The sequence below is a fragment of the Callorhinus ursinus genome, unplaced genomic scaffold (genome assembly GCF_003265705.2).
Source record: "Callorhinus ursinus isolate GAN/ISIS: 27379988/994484 unplaced genomic scaffold, GSC_fseal_2.0 scaffold68, whole genome shotgun sequence".
Lineage (NCBI taxonomy): Eukaryota > Metazoa > Chordata > Mammalia > Carnivora > Otariidae > Callorhinus > Callorhinus ursinus.
In genome coordinates this window covers 656118-681011 of record NW_027397130.1, presented here as the reverse complement: position 1 = coordinate 681011, position 24894 = coordinate 656118, and the positions used below count along the sequence as shown (strand labels likewise).

Genomic DNA, 24894 nt, shown 5'->3' with positions numbered 1-24894 from the left:
CACCCTTTTAAGGAGGTATGCCCTGTTTCTTCAAGTATGCAATTAATTCCTGAAAAGCACGGAGTCTGACTTCTATTTTTATGTCCCTCAACCCTTTGCAGTGCTATATGAATAAAACAAATTCCAATATATAAATCCCAAGGAGGGCACAGCACAGTCAGACCACGTTGAGTGGATACCTGATCATTTTAAACAGGGATCATAGACACCGGAAGGGGAAGGGGGGGTCTACCCAGCTCAAAAAGATTCCCCACCCCTAGAACTGCTGTCCAGCCTCCAGGCCACCCAGCCTTCTCTAATTAGACCAGGGTGGATACCTGACACCAGTGGGCCCATCATTTCCCTTCCTCCGAAATTCCAGATAGGGCAAGGAGACTGCCAGCCCATCTCAGCAGCAAATGATTGGCACCCTGACCGGCAAGGCAGAGCTGCTGGCGACCCTTCTCCCCACAGTGCAGTTGAGGAATCAGAAAGGGGGGGGGGGCGGGGGGGGGGGACGACGACAACACACGCACAGAGACACGGCATCTTCGGCCAGATTCAGATGCAACACTCCCCTCGGGGTCTGCCCAAGGGGAGCACCCTGTTTGGAGCAAGCTGGCTCAAGCTGCACCCAGAGAACCTCGCCAGAACAGAAGGGGCCTGCTTTCCAAGTCTCAGAGCAAGGTCCATGGCCCCTGGGCAAGCACTGGGGCTCAGCGATTTTTCCTGGAGCGATGAAAACACACCGTGGCCCTGAGAGCTTTAGGGAGAACCCCCTGCAAGGCTACGGGATGGGACGGTCACTTCTTCATTCATCGGGCCATCCATCCGACGGCGCTCCTATGCACAGCCCTAAGGACAGCGCACAGGGACGACACGACGGGGCCTCGGAACACGTCCGCGTCGGGAGGCCGGCCGTGGAGTCCTCTGCACACAGGGTCCGGGTCAGGGAAGGATTCCCGCCCCGAGTTCCCGTCCGGAGTCCGAACCCCGAGCCCCGGCGGCGCGGCACGACTCTGCAGGCCACGCCCCCGGCGGGCCACGCCCTCCCGCCTGACCACGCCCACCGCGCGGCCACGCCACGCCCGCCGCCGCAGCTCGCCCCTCCCCGCGCTGTCCGGTACCTGCTCGGGCGCCGGCGCTCCGTCGCCCCGCTGCCCTCGGGCGCCTTGGGCGCGCCCCTCCGCTGAGGCGCCATCGGGCCAGGCCGCTGCGGAAGCGGGCCGAACGCGGGAGCCGCCCCGAGCCCGGGACGAGCGCCGCGAGAGGTTGCGCGAGGCCGGCGCGGCCGGGGACGCAGAGCGACGCACTCGACCGTCGACCCCGGGTCTGGCGGCCAGGCCCGAGCAATCGGAGGCCGAGCGCCGAGCAGGGCGGGGCGGAGCGCGGACCCGGGCGCGCACTTTGCAGGGCTCCGCGCCGCCCGCGCGCCCGTCGGCCGCCCCTCCGCCCTCGGAACTCGCCGAGCCTCGGAACCTGCGGTCTGAAGTGCGTCCTCTCCCGCAGTTTGCGCCCTCTTCCCGGGGTCTCTGGTCCCTCGTCATCGGGGCCCTCCTCCGGGGTCTCCCAAGTCGTCCTCTCGTCCCGGGGTCTGCAAGCCCTGCTCCCGAGCTCTCGGGGGCCCCATCCCAAGGTCCCAGGGCCCTTCTCTTGGGGTCGCAGGGTCCTCCTCCCGGGGTCACAGGGCTCTTCTTGGGGGGTCGCCAAGCTCCTCTCCCGGGGTCTCTGCGCCCTTCTCCGTGGTCTGTTTGCTTCCCTGCGGTCAGCACCACACCTGGGGGTGCTGGGACCGGCCGGTGCTCAGTCCACGCCTGTCTCCGAAGGCCCCGCTGCTTGTTGACAGCTTTCCGTTTCCCTACAGAACCGTCCGTCCTGTGCGTGAGAAGTAAACTTAACCGGCCGTGTGGGGGCCCCTGGAACTCCGAAGGGGTGAACAGTGAGGTGCATCCGCGAGGAGTAAGCCTGAGAAGGTGAGTGACTCACTGACGATCCGGGGAGAAGAAGGTGTTCATGCGATCATCGGACTGAAGAGGTCTGCCCAGCGTTCCCGGCCCTGGGGAGCCCAGCGCGGGTCGACCCGGAGCCCGCCCGTTCGCCTGATAGTAGTAACCTTCCACCCGGGGGTTCGGAATAAGCTCGTCTCTGTAGACTTCGTGCAGGAGGGAGTCCGAGCAGAGATTAGCACACTCGTAACAAGGTGAAACAGGGACTTCGCTGGTTCTTTTCCTTTAGATTTTGCAGAGACTTAACGCCGTTAAGCCAGTGTGCCTGCCGCAGGTAATATGTCAGCATTGCTCTTAGCGCAGCAACGCGGCGGCGGGAGCAGGTTCTCTCTGAATACGAGGGGGTCTTCACACCGCCAGGGCACGCCTCTCAGCTTGAAGGTGTTTGAGTCTAGTCTCTGGAAAATAGATTTGGCTTGTAAGATTTTTAAACAATTCAGCTTTAAAAGCAGTTTTCAGAATGCGTTTTCACAAAACTCATCCACCCGTCAGCTGGTAATTTGGGTAATTGCCTTGAGAATTTTGTCATTGAGATTGTTTTGAATGTAATTTCTTTAAAAAAAAAAATCAAACTGGTTTCTGTGTGCGTGTATTTTATCTTCCCTGTTTTATAATAGACTTCTTAAGGTCAGGGATTTATGAGTCCTCACACAGAATGAGTAGTGTGAATTACTGAGATGTAAACGTGACCAATATGCAAAGATTTTCTTCCATTTTTCTCATCCTGTCCTTTGTGTTTTTATAATAGCCGGGGGGGGGGGGAGACTGCACTCTTTCCCAGCTACTTCACTGTCATCCAGACACTTCCTTTACTTTAATAGAAGCTAGTCAGCCCTGATATACTCGTGGCTCATTTGCTTTTCAAATTATCAGTGGTCTTTTTTAAATCCTAGACAGTTTTCTCTGACCTAGACTAAATTTTTAGTTTCTTTTTCCGTACAACCAAGCTGACTTGAGTTCTAGAAGCGTAAATTATTTTTAATGCTCTTGAGAGTAAATTAAAATTAAGGATAAATTTTCTACAGAAACATATTGTAGGACGTGAAAGATGTTTATATATATCCGCCTGTTTTTGCTAGCATAGTATGCACAACTTGAGACAGTCTTTAAAACAAAATTATTTTGCAGTCGTTTGTGTTATTATAGATCATAGCCATCTTATGAGGAAACCAGTGCTATTCTATTTTAGGGGCAAATAATAATTAAATGGCAGAGGTCCCTTTATTTGAACATGAGGTAGACTTCTTGATTCATTTTCATGTTGGTGAAATGAGTTTCCTCCCAGTGAATAAAGCAAACCTTGGCGTGTGGGAATTGAAGCACAGAGTGGAACTGCAAGGCCTAAAAGGGGCCTCTGCCCGTTTATAACTTTGAATTTCTCCACTAGGAAGAAGTGCCCAGACAAGAGATTTTTGTTACATGACTTCATGAAAAATAGTGAAATGTCACGTTCTTCACCATTTAAGATGCGATTAGTTCATTTGGACCTTAAAGGAGCTCCACCAAAGGTTTCCTACCTCTCTGAGGTAAGAGCCCCTTTCCCTCTAGACAATCTCCCTTGCCTTGGGTTTGGTCTTCAAAGCTGTGAACAGTATTCTATAGAAATGTGTGCTTAGAGCGCATCCCTGGGGTTCTAGGCAGGGGCACGATGTTGGAGGCAGCATAGATTTTGAGTTTCCCCCCAAATCCCTTCATAAAACAGAGCAACTAGGATACCAAAAGGGAGCAGCCTCTTTGTTGTGGGCTGAATTGTGTCTCCCAAAGAGATAATGTTCAAATCTTAGCTACTCGTACCTATGAATGTAACCTCAGTTGGAAATAGTCTTTGCGATTATAACCAACATAAGATGAACCTTATTGGAGTAGGGTAGCCCTAATCCAGTGAGTGATGTCCTTATAAAAAGAGGGAATTTTAGGGGCGCCTGGGTGACTCAGTCGGTTAAGCGTCTGCCTTTGGCTCGGGTCATGATCTCAGAGTCCTGGGATCGGGTCCCGCATCGGGCTGCCAGGGAGCCTGCTTCTCCCTCTGCCTGCTGCTCCCCCTGCTTGTGCGCTCTCTCTCTTTCTCAAATAAATAAATAAAATCCTTTAAAAAAAAGAGAGGGATATTTATTTATTTATTAAGATTTTATTTATTTATTTGACAGAGAGAGACAGCGAGAGAGGGAACACAAGCAGGGGGAGTGGGAGAGGGAGAAGCAGGCTTCCCGCGGAGCAGGGAGCCCGATGCGGGGCTCCATCCCAGGACCCTGGGACCATGACCTGAGCCAAAGGCAGACGCTTAACGACTGAGCCACCCAGGCGCCCCTTGAGAGGGATATTTAGACACGAGGGGCACCTGTGGGGACAGAGGCAGAGATTGGAGGGATGCATCTGCAAGCCAAGGGACACCAGGACTGCCAGCAACACCAGAAGCTGGAAGAGGCAAGGAAGGGTTCGTCCCTGGAGCCTTCAGAGAGAGCACTGCCCTGCCCACACCCCGATATTTTTATTTCTGACCCCTAGAACTGGAAGAGAATAAATTCTCATTGTATTAAGCCACCCAGGTTGTGGTAATTTGTTACAGCAGCCCTAGAAGACCAATACACTCTTCAACAGAAGTAGGTATGTGGGTATCCCCGTGAATCCCCAAATGCGAGTGGTACAGCATCCCACCCATGTGGAATTAGGTGCCAGGCAGGAGGTGATGGAGGAGAGAGGAAGGGATTCTGACAGGGCCAAGACCAGAAGACCCAGAAAACAGGCCCACGAGTACAGGTCCTCCATCAGAGAGGAATGGGGGAGAGGTTTCACTGGCTGCAATTTGAGAGTGAGTGCAGAAAGACTCAGAAGAAGATGCTGGAGAGGCCTAAGGCTTTCAGAAATACCTTCAGAAACTTCTAGAAAGACTGAGCCCCACATTAAGAACACAGTGTTCAGGAGAGAATCCGTGGGGAGCTGGACAGGAACACTGAAAGTAAAGCAGAGTAAAGGTTCTAACATGGGGAGCAGGGATGTGGAGGAAGGAGAGGGAGCCTCTAGCCAAAAGACAGACTAAAGCAGAAGAACAGAAGTGAGCAGACGCCATGGAAAGCATACTGTTGGGAAATAAATAAGGAAAAAGAGAATGTCACACATGAAGAGATAAAAAGCATTGTGACAAATTGAAAGAGAAGATAAGCAAAGAAGGTCCCACTGGCCTACAACTGGATCCCCCTCAGTTATCTGCTGCTGGGGGGCCAAACACCCCAAATTTGAGGCTTAAGACAGCAATTCACCATTCCTTCTGTTTCCATAGGCTGGAGGGTGGTTCTGCTGGTCCATCCTGGGCTCCCTCCCCTGTTGGCAATCCCCTGACAACTAGGAACACCTGATGGTCCAAGATGCTCTCACATGTCCAGCAGTCAGTGCTGGCTGTCCACTGGGCACCCGGGTTCTAGTCCTCCTTGTGGGCACCTGTCCTCTCAGAGGCTAGGCCAGCCTCTCTTAGCATGGCCATCACAGGACAGTGCTTTGGGAGCATGGGAGCCAAAGCCACAAGCCTTCCTGGGCCTAGTGTTCCTCTTGGAAAGCAAGTCTAAAGTCAGCCCAGATTCAAGACGGAATAGACACTGCCTCTCGATGAGGAAGGCACTGTATCATAGCCTTGTTTTCAGTTTGCAACAGTCCCCCAAGAAGAGAACCAAAGCAGTGCTGTAGGACAAATGCTCAGAAACTACAGAAACACTGTCCTGAAACTTAAGACATGTTGAGAGGGCATACCTGGGGCGCCTGGGTGGCTCGGTCAGTTGAGCATCTGACTCTTGGTTTCAGCTCAGATCATGATCTCATGGGTTGTGGGATCGAGCCTGGAGTCAGTCTCCAAGCTCTGGGCGGGGGGGTTGCTTGAGACCCTCTCCCTCTGCTCCTCCCCCCATTCATGCGCTCTCTCACTCTCTCCCTCAAATAAGAAATAAATCTTAAAAAAAGAAAGAAAAGGCATACCATATACCGAAGATGATAGACGCTAAGTAAATCTTTTAGTAAATGTATGAGACTTCAAAGAAAATGAAAACGAACGACTCTTGGGCACACAGGAAAAAGGTACAAGTTCTGTTTGAGGGAAGGTTAATTAGATCAGCATCAGATACTTTTGACAGCAGCGTTTTATGACCGAAGATGAGGGAGTAACGTATTTAAGATACTGAAGGATTTTGTATCCAACCAAATTGACCTTTGGGTGTGAAAGCCACAGGCCAGCTATTGTGAACATCCAAGAAGTGAGTGAATTTACTGAAGAACAAGCACCAGCTGCCGCAGCATCACAGCTGGAGTAACCAAATAATTTCTGAGCGCAAATTCCTCCTTAAGGAAGCATCCCAGCCAACAGGTAATTGGAGAGCCACCGCTGTGCAGCTCCTGTTCAGTGCACTGGGTGCGAATGTCAGTGGCGGCTGAAACTGTTAGGCAGAAGTGCAAGGCACGGGTCTGGCTGATGCCCCTCATCACTCTTGTGGGGCAGGCAGACTTGTGACTTCTAGAACCATCTGTGAAGTATGCTTGCCAAAAGAATGACACCTGGATCCAATCACCCCTTCATGTCTAACCACCAGCACGCACAAGAGTAGGAAATAGGCAAACACACTACAGGACATCTTGAGAATACCACCCATCCAAAATTTGGGAAATCATACAAAACAGTGACTTAGTTTCTTCAACAAATAAATTCCAAATTAAAAAAGCAGAAGGGGCTCTTAAAAATCAGAGAACCTTAAAAGATCCATTCAAACAATGCAGTGTATGGACCTTCACTGGACTGGCTTCGAACAAGCCATGTGTGAAAAGATTTTAGACAGAGGAAAATTTGAGCATGGATGATATTAAAGATTTGATTAGGTGGGATAATGGTGTTGTGGTGCGCTTTTGTAAAAAGTCTTCACCAGGGATATACATTGAAGTATGTATACGTGAACAGTTGTGTCGTCTGGGATTTGCTTAGAAATACTCCAGTGAGAAAAGCGGAAAGTAGGGGAAACGATGTTGAGTCTCGACGACGGATGCAGGAGGCTCAGCGTATCATGCCCCACGTGTGTGTATGCACGCTGGTGTGGATTTACAGCGAGGACCTTCTCCATCCCAGCCCCGTGCCTAGCATTGGGCCGGAGTATGTGTTGGGGACACCTGGGCCACCTGGCCCCATAGCCTCCTCACCACCCATGGCACAAAGGATCGCCATCAACCCCAACAGCCAAAGTGCCGAACAGGCTGCAGTGGTCAGATGGCCACAAGAGGCTGAGAAGCAAACCAGAAGCAAAAATGCTGAGCAAATGGGAAAATGCCAAGACCATTATGTTGCGTTATCCGCATGCCTGACCTGCATTTGCTCGATCTACTCCAGGCTGGCTGCCTTTTTTTGTAATTTGCAGAAAACTACTGATTATGACTTGTCTATGGCAAAGTTTTAGCTCCCAGCTGTTTTCCTTCTTCCATCCAGCTTGCTTCAGAACGTCCCCATACTCCTGGGAAAGGAAAGTTTTGACAGACACATCAACAGGACTGTTAAAATCTTGTGGAACCTGCAGTGACCCTGGTCTGGGGAGGGGTTGCTGTTTTTGATACCTGCAGGAGGCCGCTCCGGTGGCGCCCATAATGTCTCTTTTCCACCACAGCCTTGACATCAGACTAGTAGAAAATCTCAGTTCTGTATGGTAGACATGGACTAGTCCTGATAATGCTTGAGGATAGGAATTCATACCCTTTGAAACAAAGGTAGAGGAGGAAGTGGGGGTGAGCAAGGGGAGGCCCCATGAGCGCAGCCAGGAACAGCCCACTCCCCGCCACACCCTCAGCCCCTCACTGCCTCCTGGCTGAACCGTGAGGCTGAGCCACGGCTCTGTTCCATAGGTGCAGACCCACCCTGTGCCGAGTGAACAGGTTGCAGTGTTAGAGTTTGATTTGGTGTAACACAAAGTACGCATTCCAGGTTAAATGTTTCCAGGAGAAATGTGAATGTCAAATATAGCCCATGTCCACAGGCAGGAGGACAGTTCACATGTGGCACGTCTGTCACCTTCCTTCAGATGATTGCTTCCTCATAGCATCCCTGTTCCCCCAGGTCTTTCCTCTGTTCCATGCCTTGGGCGCCAATGGGCTCCTCCTCGAGTATGAAGACATGTTTCCTTATGAGGGCCACCTCAGGCTGCTGAGAGCCAAGCACGCGTACAGGTATCCCCAGCCACGGAGAAGCAGACGTGCGGGGCCACCCGGAGGTGTGGGCAGGGCAGGCGAGGGTTTGGCCGTGGTGGGGCAGCCCTCTTCTGGCGTTTAAACTCATGTCTTAGTTACAAAAATAAAATACATTTACTGGAGAGAATTTGAAAACATTTAGGAGAAGGGAGAAGATTGGGGGAGGCGGGGGAGGCAAGGGGAGGGGAATGCTGCTCTTTAAGGCCGCACTGGAACCCTCATCAGGGGAGGAAAGATTAAAGGGGGAGGGGTCAGAATCAGTCAAAGCGGATGTGGTGGCCACGTGTGCACCGACTTGGCTTCAGAGTTACGGTGTCCATGTAAATCAGTAACACCCTAAAAAGAAAACGAGCAAAGGACATGTGGGCTGATTCCGTCCAAAAAATTAAAATGGCCAATAAGCATATGATAGTAATAAAGCGAACTAAAATGAGTGAAATGCCATTTTGGCTATCAAATTGGTGAAAGTTTTTAAAAGGTTGTGATGCTCTGTGTTCACAAGGGTGAGAAAAAGACATCTGGCTGGTGGGCCACTCTGGAGGGAGGTTCAGCTCTGTGTGAGAACTCCACAAGATGTTCGTGCCCCACGGGTGTGTCCAGAGTGTTAACACTGCACTGAGCTTGCTGGAAGTTTGTTCTTTTCATGCTGCTCTGTTTTTCTTATGAGGCACATGTTTTGTTCATTTGTTTGTTTTTTAAGTGGAAACAATGCTAGGGTACCTGTGAAGCTTGGAAAAGGTCTATTTGAAGTCCATGCATTCATAGTACTGGTTAAGAGATGGTTCAGACACACACAGAGAAACTGGAACTCACCTTCTTCTTGAGATAGACTCATGTGTGAAAGCTGATGCCAGAGCAGGCAGCCAGCCCTTCCCGGGTGTCATCCGCGCCCCCCAGAGCATTCCCACCCTCAAGTGCACTCACCGAGGTCGCTAACCCCCAGGGGGTGAGTCCCCCCCCCAAGTGTAACCTTGAAGGTCTTTTACATTTTCTCTGTTAAAGGGGTCACCAGATCCTCTGTAAAGGGCCAGTTTTGTTGTGCAGCCTGCCTGGTCTTTGCTGCAGCAATCTGGGGGGGGGGGGGGGGGGCACAAGCAGCCAGCCATGGACAGTAATGTCAATGAGTGGTCGTGGCTGAGTTCCAATAAAACTCTACTTGTGGGCACTGAAATAGGAATTTCATGTAACTTTCACATATCATAAAGTATTTTCTTCTTTTGATTTTTCTCAACCATGTTAAACTGTAGAAACCATTCTTACGTCATGGGCTGTATGAAAACAGGCAGGTGAATTTGTCCTTGAGCCCATCTGCCAACCCCTTTGTAGAATATGATTCCTTGTATGGCCTAGTTTCTTGTAAAATGACTTCAGCTTCTTTATAGAGTTCAGTAAGAATAATTGGTAAAAACCAAACCATTACTTGAGGACATAGCAGAGCATCATTTTCCCAAATTATAGGGTGGGAGCCCTCTCTGAAACCTTAGGAATATCTTTTGAGCTTTTTGGATATAGTGACTATACTAGTTTCCCCAGGAGAGTCCCTCGCCCCAGAACCTGACAAGGGAGGGGGAGCATGAACAGGAGTACAGGCGTGAACAGGGGCTGGAATGTGAACAGGAGCTGATGTGAACAGGGGCTGGAGTGTGAATAGGAGCTGGTGTGAATGGGCTGGAGTGGAAACGGGCTAGTGTGAACAGGGCCTGGAGTGTGAACAGGAGCTGGTGTGAATGGGCTGGAGTGGGAACGGGGGCTGGTGGGAACAGGGCCTGGGGTGGGAACAGGAGCTGGTGTGAACAGAAGCTGGAGCGTGAACAGGGGCTGGTGTGAACAGCACCTGGAGTGTGAACGGGCTGGAGTGAACTGGAGCTGGTGTGAACGGGCTGGAGTGAACCTCTGGATGATCTTTGTCTCCTAGCCCCCCTGAAATCAAGGAGATCCTACATCTGGCTACACTGAACGAGCTAGAGGTCATTCCATTGGTGCAGACCTTTGGACACATGGAGGTAAGGGGGAGGAACAGAAGTCACCTGGTGCCCAGGTGTGGGGCTTGGGGGCACACAGGCGGTGGCCAGCCACAGGCAGGGAGCAGCTCTTTCTCAGAAGCCCCTGCACTGTAAATGGCTGAAAAACACAGAGCTCTAGGTCAGAGCAACCTCTGTCCAAGGAATGGCAGGAAGGAGCCAGTGGGGGATGCCTGATTCCCATGGAGCCCTGAGGGTCAAGTTGTTTTCCTTTTAACTTGTATTCATCACTTAATACTGAAAATATTTTCCCAAGCTCCTGTGTGATCTTCAGAAATATTTCTCACATCTGCATCAGAAGATGGACAGCAGATTAAACACAACATTGATTTAATGGCTACAGGTTCCGTGTTTTCCTCTAATGGACACAGCTGCTCTAGCCCTGTGGGCAGCCCTTCCCCGAGGTGTTCAAGCACAGATTACCTCAGAGGCACTGTCTTCACCTCCAGCCACGCGCCCCTTCCCCTGCTGCACCCGTGTCTCCCGTGCTCAGGGCCCCAGCTTTCCTGGTTGGCACTCCCTGCCGAGCTCTCCGGTCTCCTCACTTCCTGCTGCCGTGGGCTACAGCCCACAGAGCATCCCTCAGGTCACTAAATGTAGCGGCATGTTCTGGCCCGTCACACTTGACTTGGGCTTTTTGCAGCCCCAGCTGCTCCCTTCCAGCCCCCCAGCCCCGGCTGTGCTGCTTCTGCTAGCAGTGTGCTAGCCCCCCAGACACGGTGGCGGTCCCCATGGCTCCTCTCAAGCTGACGCTCCCTCTCCAGACAGCGCCATGTCCACTCCTGCTTCCCCTTCGTGACCGCCAGCGCCTGGCTCCTCTGACCTGTTCTGGCACCCTCATCCCCCTGCACTTCGGGCCATTGTGTGGCCCTGCTGCCCTTGCTCCTGTCTCAGGTCGGCACCCACCAGCCCTCCGCCTCCAGCCTTGTGTGCCCGAAGGTCCCCGAAGGTGCCGCTCCCGCCCTTTCTCCCAGTTGCCCCCCAACTCCTGCTCCTCGAGGGGCCTGCTCTCAGAGCGGGTTTGTTTTCGGGGCCACTGCAGCAAAGGACCTCAACCAGGTCACTTAAACCCACAGAAATGTGCCCTCTCACAGTTCTGGAGGCCAGGTGTCCAGGTCGGGGTGTCCTCAGGGTTGGTTCCTTTTGGAGGAAGACTGTTAACCCGCATTTACTTGCCATCAGGATGTCCTCTTTGGTGAAATAACTGTACAAGCATTTTGCATGTCCATCTTCTGAACTGTTGAGTTCTTAAGTTCTTTGGAAATTCTGGATACAAGTCTTTTGTTAGATCTGTGATTTGCAAATATTTGCTCCCAATCTGTACTTTTATTTTTTCATTCCCTTAGTGTACTCAAAGAGCAAAAGTCTCTTAATTTTGATGGGTCCAGTTTCTCAGTTTTGCTTTGATGGATTGTGCTTTTGGTGTCATTTCTAAGAACTCTGTCAGTCACCTGGTCATGAAGATTTTTCCTGTTTCCTTCTAAAGTTCTACATTTATACACTTTCCACTCATGGTCCACATTGAGTTAATTTTTATGTAAGGTGTGAGGCTCATTGTTTTTTGCATATGCTGTGTGACCGCTTGAGATGGCCAGTCATGCCATCTTACTGAAAGATTAGCCTCTCTTTAGAATTTGGAATTTGGAATTGCTTTTGTAGCTTTGTCAAAAATCAGTTGACCTTATTTGTGATGGTGTGAACTACCCTGTTCCATTGGTCTGTGCGTCTGTTCTCAGTTGACCTTATTTGTGATGGTCTGAACTACCCTGTTCCATTGGTCTATGCGTCTGTTTCTTTGTCAGTACCATCTTGTCTGGATTGTTGTAGCTTTACTGTGAATCTTAAATAAAATCAGGTAATAAGAGTCCTCCAACTTTATTCTTCTTTTTCAGAGTTGCTTTGTCTGTTCTGCTCCCTTTGCTTCTCTGTGTGTATTTTAGACTCAGTTGTTTTTACATCTGTAAGAAACCTTGCTGGGATTGGGGCCCCTGGGTGACCTAGTCTGTTAAGCATCTGCCTTCGGCTCAGGTCATGATCTCAGGATCCTGGAATCGAGCCCCGTGTTGGGCTCCCTGCTGCGTGGGGAGTCTACCTAAGATTCTCTCCCTCTGCCCCTTCCCCCACCAGCTCGTTCTCTTCTCTCTCTCAAATAAGTAAAATCTTTAAAAAAGAAGAAACCTTGTTGGGATTTTGATTGAAATTGCATTAAATGTAAATCATTTTGGGGGAAAATCAGCTCTACTCTGTTGGATTTTCCAATCCATAAATATGGTATGTCAGCCTTTAATTACGATATTATTTCCCTAAGCTTTTCTTTTCTTTTCTTGATGCTTTCAAGACTTCCTATTTGTGTTTGCCTTGTAGCAGTTTGGTTATGACTTCTAGGTTTGAGTTTCTTTCCATTTATCCTGCTTGGGTTCTGTTGAGCCTCTTGGACCTGTAGATTTTTTTCACTTTTATGAAGTTTTGGGTCATGTCCTCAGGTGCTTCTGTGCCCCTTCTCTTCCCTCCACCAGGGTTCCCTTCCGCGCAAATTGGTTTGCCTGATGTCACCGCACAGGCTTCTGAGGCTCTTGGTTCTCTCCTTTTATCTCTGTTGTTCAGACTGAGTAATTCCTGTTGGTCTGTCATCACAATCACTGTTCCTTCTGACATGTCAAGTTTGCTGTGGAGCCCATTTTTCGGTATTATTAATAGTTTTCTTTAATTCTGGGAGCATTTTCAGGATAGTTTTTTGAGTAGTCATCTGATAAATCTGATATCAGGGTCCAATTGGTTTTTCCCTGAGTCTGGGTTCCACTTTCCGGTTTATTTGCACATCTCATGATTTTTGGTTGAAAATTGGATATTTCAGATAATATTGTGAATCTGACTTTTCCCCCTGCAGGTGGTTGTAAATTGCCTGCATTCGGTCTGCAGGGTCTGTCTCCCCAGCTGTGTGTGGCTACTGATGCCTCTGTTAGTGTTTTATTCATATTTGTGTTTTTGGCCTGGCTTCCTAAGGGGCCACCCCTCTGTCTTCATGGCTGGTGGTCAGCCAGGGTCTGGGCAGCGGTTTGCTGGGGCCGTGAGGACCCACCCTGTGCCGCAGGGGCTGGGGACGTTGGGAGTTCAGCCAGTCCCCCGTCTGCCTCAGGGGTGTGTGTGTGTGTGTGTGTGTGTGTGTGTGTGTGAGAGAGAGAGAGAGAGATCCCCAGTCAGCTGGGGTGTGAGAAGAGTGCGTCGCCACTGTGGCTCTCATGTCCATGGTCACCCCTCACGTTTCTGGCTGGTGGCAGCTCGATCCGCATGTGAGTGAGCCTGGCTTTAACTTTTCTCCCCGGGCCCAGGTAGATCGGATGGAAAGGGCCACGAGCCAGCCACAGGCCCACCAGTGCCCTCTGGGGTGACCTGGAGCCAGCCCTTGCTCAGTTCAGCCGCAGGCTTCTGTCTCCCAGTGTCACCTCCCGTCTCTCCGCAGTTTGTGCTGAAGCATGAGGCTCTCGCTCACCTCCGAGAAGTAGCACTTTTCCCCAACACCCTGAACCCCCACGAGGCGGAGTCCCTGGCACTGGTGGGAGCCATGATCAGCCAGGTCATGGAGCTGCACCCAGGTGCCCGGTGGCTCCATGTCGGCTGTGATGAGGTGGGTCCTTCGATGCTTCTTCCACCCCTGAGCCTCACCTACCTGGTGTGTCCCTCCCAGTGCTGTAGCAGCCCCTCTTCCTCACTTCAAGGGCTCCTTGTCCTGCCTTGTGGGGTATTTTCTTACATAGAAAAATAGTCCACGTGCCAAAGGGTAAAGAAGAGTGGGCCGAGGAGACGTCCCCCGGTGAGGGTGTCCCTCCCAGCTGACCTGTGACCTCGTGCGGGCAAAGCCATGTTGCTGAGCATGGCAAGCTGCACCCTGCGGGACAGACTAGGGCTTGGGCTGTGACCCGAAACGGCCATGCTGTCCACACCCCAGCAGTGGCAGAGCCAGCCCCCACGTTGTTTATCTGCTCGCTGGCTGGTGGACACCTCGGTTATTTCTGCCCTTGGGCTGCTGTGAACGCTTGAAGGCAGTCTGGAGTGGAAGTTAGGTCTCGGTGAAGGAGGAGGGCCCCCCTCACCAGCCCCTCCACACAGGCAGCTGCCACTGACATCCTGGCGGACACGGCCTGAGCCAGGTCTCTCCCCAGTGTGTCCGCGGTGAGGCCGGGCGATCTGGGGCCAAACCGTCCTGTGCTTCCTTCCAGGTCTATTACCTTGGAGAAGGCGAGGCCTCAAGGCGGTGGCTGCAGCAGGAGCATAACACCAAAGCAAGACTGTGTCTGTCCCACATAAAGGCGGTGGCCTGCCACGTGCTGGCCCGGCACCCTGCCACGAGGCCCCTGGTGTGGGACGACATGCTGCGGGCCATCCCCGAGGACCAGCTCTCAGGTCGGCAGGTGCATCCCCCAGGCCTCTGGTGCTGGGAGTGAGGAGACGAGCAGCTGCTGGGGGCGGACTCTGGGACCTCTGCCCCAAACCTCTCAGTCCAGGCGACCCCCTTAGAGCCGCTTTCCAAACTTTCTCACACAAAACTGCCATTCTCCCAGAAGGCATTTGCACGTCTTACAGGAGTGCAGAGTGTTAGGTCTGAACCCGAGAGTAGCCACGGGGCCCTAATGGGCCTGGCCAGCAGGAGGAGGGGGATGGGGGTAAGAGAGTCCCACCAGGCCTTGAGTGTCCAGTGCTCCTGGCTGCCTCGGCCTCATAGGACACTGTGGCCAGCCCTGCAGGGGCTGTGGCTGGGGCTCACGCTGGCTGCTGGTCAAGGAAAGTAGCAACCCCTCCGGCCCCAGGGCTCACCCTGTCTGAAGCTCTGGGGTGAGACCAGAGACACACCCTGTGGTCTACTCAGAGCCCCAGCCCAGAGTCTGGCCATTGCCCCAGCCTCTGTAAGGCTGGGGTGTCCTCGAGGCAGCCCCGACCCATGTATGGCCATTTGGGTTCTCATAAGATTAGAGTTAAGTCCAAGTAGTGGTGTGTTCCTGCTGCACCCGGGCCCGGCGCCCCCACTGCAGCATGCAGACAGACCATTTCCTCCGCAGGGAGCTCTGTGACCCCCGGCCAGGGGGGCTCACTTTTCACAGAACTCTCAGAGTCTGGTCATTGCCAAAGTTGGCCGATTTCATGGTTGCAGCATTTACTGTCAAAAACACAGCTGTGTCGAGTCTGTACTTAAAGCCCAGGCACCCTGAACAAGTCAGCCTGTGCTCTGTTGTGAGGCCAGGACTGGGGGCCGCAGGGCTGTGTCCAGACGGCTCTCGGCTCACAGCCGCTCTCCCTCCCCCAGCATCGGGGGTACCACAGCTGGTGGAGCCCGTGCTCTGGGACTACGGGGCTGACCTGGACATCCACGGCAAAGGTCAGTACCCTGGCCATGGCCCCTGAGACCCTGGAGCCCTGACTGCCCAGCTGGGGGTGTGCGGGGGCCTCGGTCCCTTGGTTCATCAGGATCCTGCCAACAGCCTCCGCTTCCCCGAAGGCCCCTCCCCGAGTGAGCCACGGCCAGCCGTGGGAACACCCGGCACATCCTGCCTGGGTCACTTGTGAGATGTCCCGTTCTGTCTGCTCTTTTCCTAACAAAAAGGTGGACTAGGGGTCACCTGCACATGGCAGGCGTCTTCTCTCACTGAGATTTCAGTCTGCCTGGAAGTGGAGCCGGCGGCTGGGGGCTCCTCCTGCTTTCTGGTCTGGACGAGTGCAGTGTCCAGGCTTGGCAGCCGCAGCTCCTCGAACCCAGACCCATCACACCACTCACTTTCTCGCCTAGCTCTTCTCATGGAAAAGTACCGGAAGTGTGGTTTTCTCCGGCTGTGGGCTGCCAGCGCCTTTAAGGGCGCCACGGGGGCGAGCCAGGCCCTGACCCCCATCGAGCACCACCTCAGGAACAACATGCAGTGGCTGCAGGTGGCAGCCCGTGGGCCCGCGGACATGCTGCAGGGCATCGTCCTGACTGGCTGGCAGAGGTAAGGCCACGCAGGCCCCAGGGAAGCTCTTGGGCCGACCTGCCCAGGAGGGGCCAAGCAGCTCTGGTTGTCCAGGACAGACCACCCTCCTTGGCCTGTCCAGTCTGGGCCTCAGCCCTCCCTGGGAAGGGGGCCGGTGCTCTAAGAGGGGAGGAGCCTGGGGACCTAACACCCCCACAGCCATCCCCCAAACTCTGCAGAGGGGACACCACTCAGGGTGTCCGGGGCCACGACACACCCTGGTCCCCTCTGCACTGTCAGCAGCCTCACCTCCAGAGCCACACATAACTTGTCTCACGTACGGCCGGTGTGAGACAGATTTTATCTCTTTAGGGATTTCGCGCCATTTGAAAAGTGAGCTGCAAGTGAAGCCCTGTCCCTGGCCAAGTCCTAGCCACAGGTCCATGCCTGCGATCGGGAGGGCGGAGGGGGAGGCAGCTGGAGGCCCCCGCCCGTGCCCTGCCGACCCTCAGGCCTCCCACAGCGGAGTCAGGGTGGCCACCACAGAGCAGTAAGCCCCAGGCAGGTTCTCTGGGTGGCACATTTCCAGAGGCAGCAGCCCGCTTGAGCTTCTCGAGGCCTGTCCCACGTGCCGGGAGAGCGTGCAGGCATCTGCCGTGCAGGCACGGGCGGCGGGAGCTGAGTGGCCCTCTCCCGTGGACCTAGGTACGACCACTTCTCCGTGCTGTGCGAGTTGCTGCCCGTGGGAATCCCGTCCCTGGCCGTCTGCCTGCAGTCACTGCTCCACGGTATGGCCCCTGCTTCTCCCGGGGCGGGGGGGGGGGGGGGGGCTGCGGCGCAGAGCCTGGTGCCGGACGCCCCGCTGCACCTCCTTGGAGCTGGACTGTTGTCTTCTTCCCCAGTGGAGGGGGGCTCAGCCGCCCACCCCCCTGCTGACCCCAGATGCAGTGAGCCTGTGAAAGCAGTTCACGTGGGTGGGTGCAGAAAAGGCCTCTGCTGAATGCCTGGCTGCCCAGTGCCGACCCGGGCACCCCCACTCGGGCAGAGACGTGGACTCACGGGGGCGACGTGGGGTGCACAGGGCCTGGCTCCCGCACCACTAGAGGCTGCACACAGTGGTAGAAGGACGGACACTGAGCCTTCCCTCTACGTGATGCCCTCTGAAGCGTTAGCTGTGAGCAGTTCAGAGGAAAGGTGCGGGGACACCACGGCCGACTCTGCTGTTGACACGGTGCTGGCTGCCACTGCCCGCCTCTGAGGTGGGCGCCGCTGCCACGGAGCCCTCCCCTCTGTGGAGACGGGCCTCCTGCCCCACCAGCTGCTCCCGCGCAAGCCTCACTGGTTCGTGTCTGTTCTGGAATGGTCCACATGTGAGAAACCGCGCTTGCCAGGTGCCGCATACGTCCTGCACACCCGTGGGTGCGCCGGCAGCACAGGCTGGTGGGTCTCTCTGGTGATGGTGCCGCTCTGCATCTTGTTTTCTCATTTTTAACATAGTGAGCCTGTTTCATGTGTTGCACAAGCAGCCCCGTCCCCAAGGTCTCCTTGGGGCTGGCACGTGCACGCTGACCATCCTTGGTCACTTTCCTGCCACCAGGCCCGCACAGTGGTGCAGGGGCCCAGCCTCTCTCTCCTCCAGAGGCCCCTCTGACCATCTCCGTCTGTGCTTGGCTGCAGGAGGCTTTGCCGAAGATGTTAAAGCAAAAGTGGAGAACTTTCTCGGGATTTCAAACCTAGAAATAACTGATTTTACAAGGTAACCCCCCCACCCCCAGCCCTGCCTCTCCCCGGACGTTTGGACCCCCATCTCAGCACGACGGCTCTCGTGCAGTGAGGGGGCCGGCTCCTTCCCTGGCAGCGACATCCTGGCCCTTGTCACGCACGTCGGCCTCCACCTGCGCAGCTCCGTGGACACACTGCTGGAGAGGGACAGGTGAGTGGGCAGGGGGCTGAGCCCCACCCCACATTCCCAACAGGACAGGGTGAGGGTGGCCTGTCCTATACAGAGACTTTCTGGGGGGAACCAACTTTTTTAAAATTTCTACCAGACTCTCAAGTTTTCTCAAAGGCATTATTTTGAAACCACCGTGAGGCTGCCCTACTAGCTGCAGAGGGTCCACCAGTGTGCGTGGGTCTGCCCCCAGGTATGTGACTGGCTGGTTCAGCCCCTACCACCGCAGGCGGAAGCTCATCCACCCGGTCATGGTCCAGCACATCCAGCCCCAGGCGCTCAGGTTAGTTGCCCCCCCTCCTGGCAGTGCCCACCCCCAGGGCTGCATGTCCTCTGGGGCTACCGGCTTTGAACCAAGACGAGCTTTCTAGGTATTGCAGCGGTGAATTCCTAGGTGAATCAATTTTGCCGAATCACCTGTGCCGTAAGCGTTTGAGAAGCCAGGGCCTTCCTGGCCTAAAAGGGCGAGGGTCACTGAATGCCCCGGGCAGGGTCCAGGACTCATCCTGGCCAGCCAGCCCTCCCTGCTGCTCTCCTGTCTCACAGCTCTGAGCTGAGGCCAACGGAGTGTCCCCACTGAGTGAAAGATGCTGTCCGATGTCGACAGGTTCACGCCTAAAGACAAACCCTGCCAGCCAGTTGTCAAGAGCATTCTAGTTTCAGATGTGAAAACGTAACTCACTTATTCCCAACCACCCTGTGAGGTCAGCACTCATAGCCCCGTTTTATGCATGGGTAAACTGAGGCATATAACCGTACCGACCCATGCGGTTGTGCAGCATGTGAGTGTAGTGCATAGGCTGTGAGCTGCCACCCAGGGGTGCCCGCCAGGCAGGCTCACCGCTGGCTGTGTTGCTCAGCCTCCTGGCCAGGTGGAGCACCTTGGTGCAGGAGCTGGAGGCCGCCCTGCATCGCGTCTTCTACCCAGACACCGTGGAGGAGTGGCTGGAGGAGAACGTGCAGCCCAGCCTGAGGCGGCTACAGGGTTTGCTACAGGACCTCCGAGAGGCAGCCAGCCCCAGGCCGCTCGCAGCTCAGGACCCCTGAGGCGCGGGGCCAGGCACCCCTGTCCAGCTGCATCTGGCCTCCCACTGTACCCGGAACCACCTGCAACAGGCCACACCCACGGTGCAGACATTTCTCGCTGGGAAAGACAAATGGGAAATGTCCAAGGAGGACACACGCTGAGGCCTGCTTACTGACCCACATGTAGAACCTGTTGGCTTGAAATAAAAAGGAGGGTGGGAGCTAGAGCTCCTGCCAGTGGGACTCAGACCTCGCGCCTCCCATGGGTCCTGCACAGTGGTCCTGAGACTCTCCTCACCCTGCAGGCCCAGCAAAGGTGGAGGGGAGCTGGCCAAACAGATCCCTCCACAACTCAGGGCATCCTCCAGTCGGGATGACCACACCAGAAACCAGTTACAGCATTTCATACTTTATTTTAGAAAAAGAAGGCTTTCAGATTTTACCACTTAAAAACCTAACTTTGGCATGTGTAAATGATTGCATCCCCAAACTAGAGCTGTTGGTGACATCTAAGAAGGGGGTGGGTCTCCCCAGCCAGTCCTAGGCACGGCTCCTGAGTGCCCGCTCAGAGGTGCCCCTGCTGCCCCCTCTGTGGGGACTGCTGCAGCAGCCCTGGGCCCCCCATCCTGCCTGGGTTCCTAAGGGAGCCGCCCTGGTCTAGGGCCTGCATGAGGCCTCCCCCACCCCTGCAGGCCCAGCTGGACAGGGGCTGTCTGTGGGCTGGGGAGGCCTTAGGAGTGGCTGCAGTGCACATAGCCAGGTGGGACCCTCAGCGTCCACTCTGGGCCCTTCAGACCCTGGGCAAGCACTGCACTCTAACCCCTGAGGACGTTGAGCCAGAGAAGGGCTGCAGCATGTGGGGCATGACCCACCAGGATTCCCACGGACAACACGCGAATGTGGGTGTCGTCCTGGCATCCTCAGAGCCTGACCCAGCCACTGGCCCTGTGCACACCTGCTAAAGCCTTGCTCTCACTGGGGAGCTGAAATGCTGGGGGAGCTGGTGCTAGCGAACCTCCCTCCCCCCCCCCCCCGCCCCGGGGAGCCTGAGCATCCCTCCCATTTCAGAGACCTGATCCCCACACAGCTGGTGGGCAGTGGGGTACGTGTGCCCTCACACCCCACCCATACCACCCAGGCTGGGGCCAGCCATCTGATGCCAGGAGGCAGCTCTGAGGCCTGCAGAGAAGGTCAGCCTGTGGTTCTGCTCAGAGGGCGGAAGCAAGCAGCAGGAATGGCTGAAGGTCCCACGCTGGCGCCAGGGACACACCCAGGCACCGGAGGAAGACTTGCCAGTGGCCCATCAGGCCTACCAGGGTGCCACCAGAACCAAGGCCAGGGGGGTTCTGTGGGCATTAGCTCTGGCTCCCCAGGCCATCAGCCTCGCTGTCACTGCTCTGAGACAGCTCCACAGGACTCTCCAGGCGGTGCAGTTCCAGGAAGGTGGCAATAAGCTTGGCGATGGCTTCCACGTCACTGGGCCAGGCCGACACCGGGAGGAAGGACAGGTTACCGTGGCAGAGGTGCCTGCTGCCCACACCATTCTCCTGCTGGACCACCCACCTCTGGCACCCCCAGGGTTCCCCTCCAGGACATGGTGCCTTCTGTTCTAGCCCCCACCTCACCTGACCCCAGCCCTGCCCTCTGTCCCTGTGGAGACTCCCAACATTCCCCTGGCAGCAGGGGCAGGCCACGTTCCTCCAAGTCCTCTCCCTGGGCCCAGCCACGAAGTCCACTGTGGGAACCACCTGATGGGAGGGCGAGGGGCACAGGTAGCCAGCTGTGGCCAATCAAGTCACCTGCCCAGAGCTTACCTGCGGTGGCCCATGACAGCACTCTGGGTGAGGGGGTGGGAGAAGCCTGTCGCAAACCGCAGCACCACCACGTAGCCTTTCCCAAAATACCGGACTTTCTCCTCCTCCACATTCACATCCCGGATGTCATTCAGCAGGACCACCACTGCGGGTGGGGGTCAGTCAGGGGTCCCCTCCTCCCCACCTGCCCCTCCCGCCTGTGTGCTGGGCACAGCCACTCTGGGGCCATTCTCCAGAGGACGGCGTCACGGGTCCGTGGCCACAGCACAGGCTTGTGCAGAGAGTGCCATCTGGGTGAGGAGGAGCATCCAGCACACCTGTGGGCACCGTGGAAAGCCTGCCCGTGCTCTCATGAGCAGCAACACATCAGGGACGGGCTAAGATCTATGTTGCCCGTCTTTCTGCTTCATCTTCCCCCAACTGTTGAAAAATGCCTTCCTAGTGCCTAACGACCAGCCACTGAGCTAGAGGCTGCCCGGCAATGTCCGGGGTCACCCTGTGTCACCCAGCAGCCAGCTCGGACCCATCCCATTTCTAGGCCTCAGGCCTGGTCTCTGGTCTCGCTCACCACCCTCCATCCAGTCTGGAATGACCAGCCTCCTGCCGCACCCTGTGTCCTGTACACTCTGCATGCCTCACCTTGGTCGTGGCCAGTTCTGAAAAGAGTCAGCAGCTTCCTGTACAGGCTGAATGTCTTCAGAACCACCTGCCCAGTGCTCTTGTTGAAAACAGCTTCCTGGAAAACCGGCCAGAAGGGGATCATCCGGCTGCCGGCCTGTGTGTGCAGGCCAGCCACACATGGAACTTCCAGAGGGGGGCCTGGACTCACGGGAGCAGACACTCAGGAAGACACCCAGCTGCTCTGCCAGAGCCGAACACCCACAGCCAGACCCTCCCGGGCTCCTGTCTGTTGGGAGCACGGGGCCAGGGGGTGTAGAGAGAAAAAGGGGCGTCAAAGCAGGTGCTCTCCCCAAGCAAAAGAGAAGTACAGCAGCTGAGGTCATCAAAGGAATAGAGATCAAAGTTTGGAGGTCAGAGAGCACCTGAGTCCCGTGGTTCCTCATGAAGAGGACCAAGGCACGGGGAGAGTGCTGGCCACCGAGGGAGACGGACTGGCCCTCATTCTGTTCTGTGCTATTGGCAACACTAGGGAGGGAAGAATTTTGGTGGAAACAGTCATGAAAAGCTTCTACGAGAAAAATAGCTTCAGAAAATTCCTCAGCCCAGAAACCACTAAGCTAAGGTTTCAGGATGGGGAGTGTGTGAGGCCCCAGAGCCTTTCCTCCTGCTGTGATTCCCACTGCACCCTCCCGCCCTCACCTGTGCTGGCCTTACCTCCCAGGCCTCCAGGTTCTGCACGGCCACAAACAGGCAGCCCGTGACATAGAAGAGCTTCCAGCCCAGACTATCTGAAGAGCAAACACAGCATGCAGCCGGGTGAGGGGCAGCAGCAGAGAGGTGAAGGCCGACATGCCACGGAGGGGCCCTCTCCAGCTGACACTGGGCAGGGGCGGCATCTGGGGCTGGCTGACCCCGGCCCAGGGCGGCCACCCGACACTGCTGGCCCTGCCTGTCGTGCAGAACCATGTGTGAAATGCTTGGCCAGCTCTGTGCACCCTCTGCTCTCCCTCCAGTGTCTGCTGGAGACAGGAGTCAGGGCTGACCCGGCTCTGCGATCATGGCACAGTTTGTCATACTGGAGGGGAGGAACCTGCAGGGGTGGCTGGAAGTGTAGCTCAGCCTGCAGTAGAGCCTCAGGCAAACACAAGAGAGCACCTTCTTGAAGAATGTGTCATGACACGGGAAGTGCTGCAGATACAAGAAGGGGAAAGCACAGGCTGCACGGGACAAGCACATTAGGGAGGACGCGCCAGCGCGCGGAGCTGAGGCTGCACGTGCAAGCCAAGAGGCAGAGGCGCCTGTGGCCCCAAAGGCTGGGCCTCGGTGAGCACCACAAATGGCAGGTTCCCTCTCTTTTCTCTATTTCCCAAATGGCCAAGAAAGCTACTGGGGGTGGCGGGGGAAGGGGGGGAAATGCATCTCACCTCCACTGTAGTACGCAGCAGCCAAACCAATCGACAAGATTCCTGCAGAAAGAAAAGAAAGCAAGTGCCTCCCTATTGGGCCATCACGAGCCCAGAGCCCCCTCCTCCCAGGAGCCACAGGCCCAGACAAGCAGGCCCTCCCTGGTGCCAGTGATGGCTGGGGGTGGGGGGCAGGGGGACAGAAGACCACCAGACTCAGAAGTGGGGGAAACAGCCAGGAAGTGCACTCAGAAACATGGCAGATGCCATTCATAGGATTCCCTAAATACGTTCCTCTACCCGAGGCTCCAGAGCTGCTGGGAAACCAGAGAAGCCGACAGGAAGGGTTTTACTCCAGCAGCACGTGGTGTGGAATGAACATAAGATGTACATAAAGAATCACAACATGACACGTGAAGCAGAACAGGCAGGCAGCCACATGCAGGGTCACGGGAAAGATGGACCAGAGACAAGCTGCTGAAGGCACAGCCACGCCACTCTTCACAGGTCCCATCCCATCAACACCGCGCAGCTGCCCCTCCAGTGCAGGACCCTCTGATGGACAGTGAGAGGGACGGAAGAAAAAATGGGAAGGAACTGTGGCCCATCACATAAGCCTCCAACATACACCTGCAACCAGGTGTATGGAAGCAAGTGAAAGGGAATGAGGACCTCAGAAGAACATGCGCGATCTTAACATTAAGATATCACGTGGCGACAAAAAGGACAGATCCTCTGTAAAGGCACGAATGTAGGGCAAAAGCTGTGCGTATAGGGTAAAAGCTGGAAAGATACAAAGTAGCAAAACAACTGCTATACTTGGGGGTCACAGAACAGAGGACAGTTTCGTTTTCATCTTTTTTAAGTTAGATTTTTCATCTGGGGGAAAGTACGGACATCCTTACCAACAAGCAAGGACCAGGACCTGATGCCTGGAGCCCTCTTCAGATGGAGGCAGGAGCTGGTGCGTGACTCCACTCGCATGTACATGCCTGGACTGAGCGCGCACCACTCTCGACAGGAGACGGGGGCTGGGAAGGGCAGACACGCCAGAGCTGGAACGCCGGCTCACAGGCGCCCCGCTCCTCGCCAGCCTGGAAGCCCGTCGGCTTGTGCCCGCGGCGACGGTCCCTGCAGGCCCCCAGGGCCCCTCTCCTCTGCAAGGCCCTTCTCTGCTCGGCCGCGCTGACTGCACGGGGGCTCCTCGCCCGGCTCAGCACTCGCCGGGCGTCAACAGGCACCTGACCAGCGGCTGGCCCGCCCTGGAAACCGTCAGCCTCCGCGGCGCTCAAGCTGCCGGCACCCGAGCAGAGCCCATCAGAACATGCCCTCATCGCCCTCTGCTGGCCCCCGCCCACCCAGAACGGGAACTGACAGTCCCCTCGCGGTTTGAGTCCCCTCCGGCCGCCGGGACAACAGCCCCCGCGCGGCGGAGGGCCGGGGCGCACCAGCCCCTGCCGGAGGCACGCCGCCCCGCGCACGGCGACGCACGCAGAGCGCCGGCTGCGCTCCCGGTCCTGGGCGGCTCTCCCGACACCGCCGTGAAGTCAAATCGAACTGACGACAACAAAGGACGACCCCACTGCGACGCTCGGGTCCCGGGTCCCGGTCCCCCGCCCGGCTATACCCCCGACGCAGGCGGGCCGGGCCACGCCGCTCAGCAGCTCCGCCGCGCCCGGCCCCGCCCGACCCCCTCCACCGGGCCCCGCGCGCCCGGCCCGCTTCCCGCAGCTCGGAGACGCCCCGCCCGCGACGCGTCGCCCGCCCGCTGCCCGCGACGGCGGCCCGACCCCCGCGCCTACCGAGCATTCGACCCCGCGGGCGCGGGCGTGCGGCCGGGACCTGGGGCGGGCGGCCGGCCGCCGACTTCCGGGGTTGGGGGCGGGGCGGCCGACTTCCGGCCTCCGCAGGGCGCGCGGGGCCGGCCTCCGGG

General features: G+C 55.9%; 3 protein-coding genes across 9 annotated transcripts in view; 1 reads left to right on the top strand and 2 right to left on the bottom strand.

The window, feature by feature from the left end:
* The window catches only part of OGFOD3 (2-oxoglutarate and iron dependent oxygenase domain containing 3), a 21534-nt gene extending 20294 nt beyond the window's left edge, over positions 1-1240 (bottom strand). Inside the window, exon 1 of the mRNA XM_025859703.2 lies at positions 1107-1240. Within this exon, the coding sequence (XP_025715488.1) occupies positions 1107-1180 (74 nt within the window). The 5' untranslated portion in view covers positions 1181-1240. The remainder of the gene's footprint in view (positions 1-1106) is intronic.
* Positions 1128-19576, top strand: HEXD (hexosaminidase D). Of its 5 annotated transcripts, none has more exons than XM_073886054.1 (15): positions 1128-1470; positions 1844-1952; positions 3373-3511; positions 8059-8168; positions 10105-10192; positions 13671-13835; positions 14428-14611; positions 15510-15581; positions 15990-16185; positions 16519-16539; positions 16852-16934; positions 17824-17902; positions 18005-18079; positions 18291-18380; positions 18958-19576. In XM_073886054.1, exons 3-15 carry the CDS (start codon positions 3413-3415, stop codon positions 19142-19144), a joined length of 1449 nt encoding a protein of 482 aa, XP_073742155.1. In that variant the 5' UTR covers positions 1128-1470; positions 1844-1952; positions 3373-3412; the 3' UTR covers positions 19145-19576. The 5 variants fall into 5 exon arrangements, with proteins under 5 accessions (XP_073742155.1, XP_073742154.1, XP_073742157.1 ...); XM_073886053.1 differs by having other exon boundaries at positions 17978-18079; XM_073886056.1 differs by lacking the exon at positions 8059-8168 and having other exon boundaries at positions 17978-18079.
* CYBC1 (cytochrome b-245 chaperone 1) lies at positions 19517-24894 on the bottom strand. Of its 3 annotated transcripts, XM_025859705.2 has the most exons (7): positions 24764-24892; positions 23867-23992; positions 22983-23024; positions 22273-22346; positions 21577-21673; positions 20938-21082; positions 19517-20599 (listed from the first exon to the last, which is right to left on the bottom strand). In XM_025859705.2, exons 1-7 carry the CDS (start codon positions 24768-24770, stop codon positions 20479-20481), a joined length of 612 nt encoding a protein of 203 aa, XP_025715490.1. In that variant the 5' UTR covers positions 24771-24892; the 3' UTR covers positions 19517-20478. The 3 variants fall into 3 exon arrangements, with proteins under 3 accessions (XP_025715490.1, XP_073742158.1, XP_025715489.2); XM_073886057.1 differs by lacking the exon at positions 22983-23024; XM_025859704.2 differs by lacking the exons at positions 19517-20599; positions 20938-21082 and adding an exon at positions 20606-20871 and having other exon boundaries at positions 24764-24894.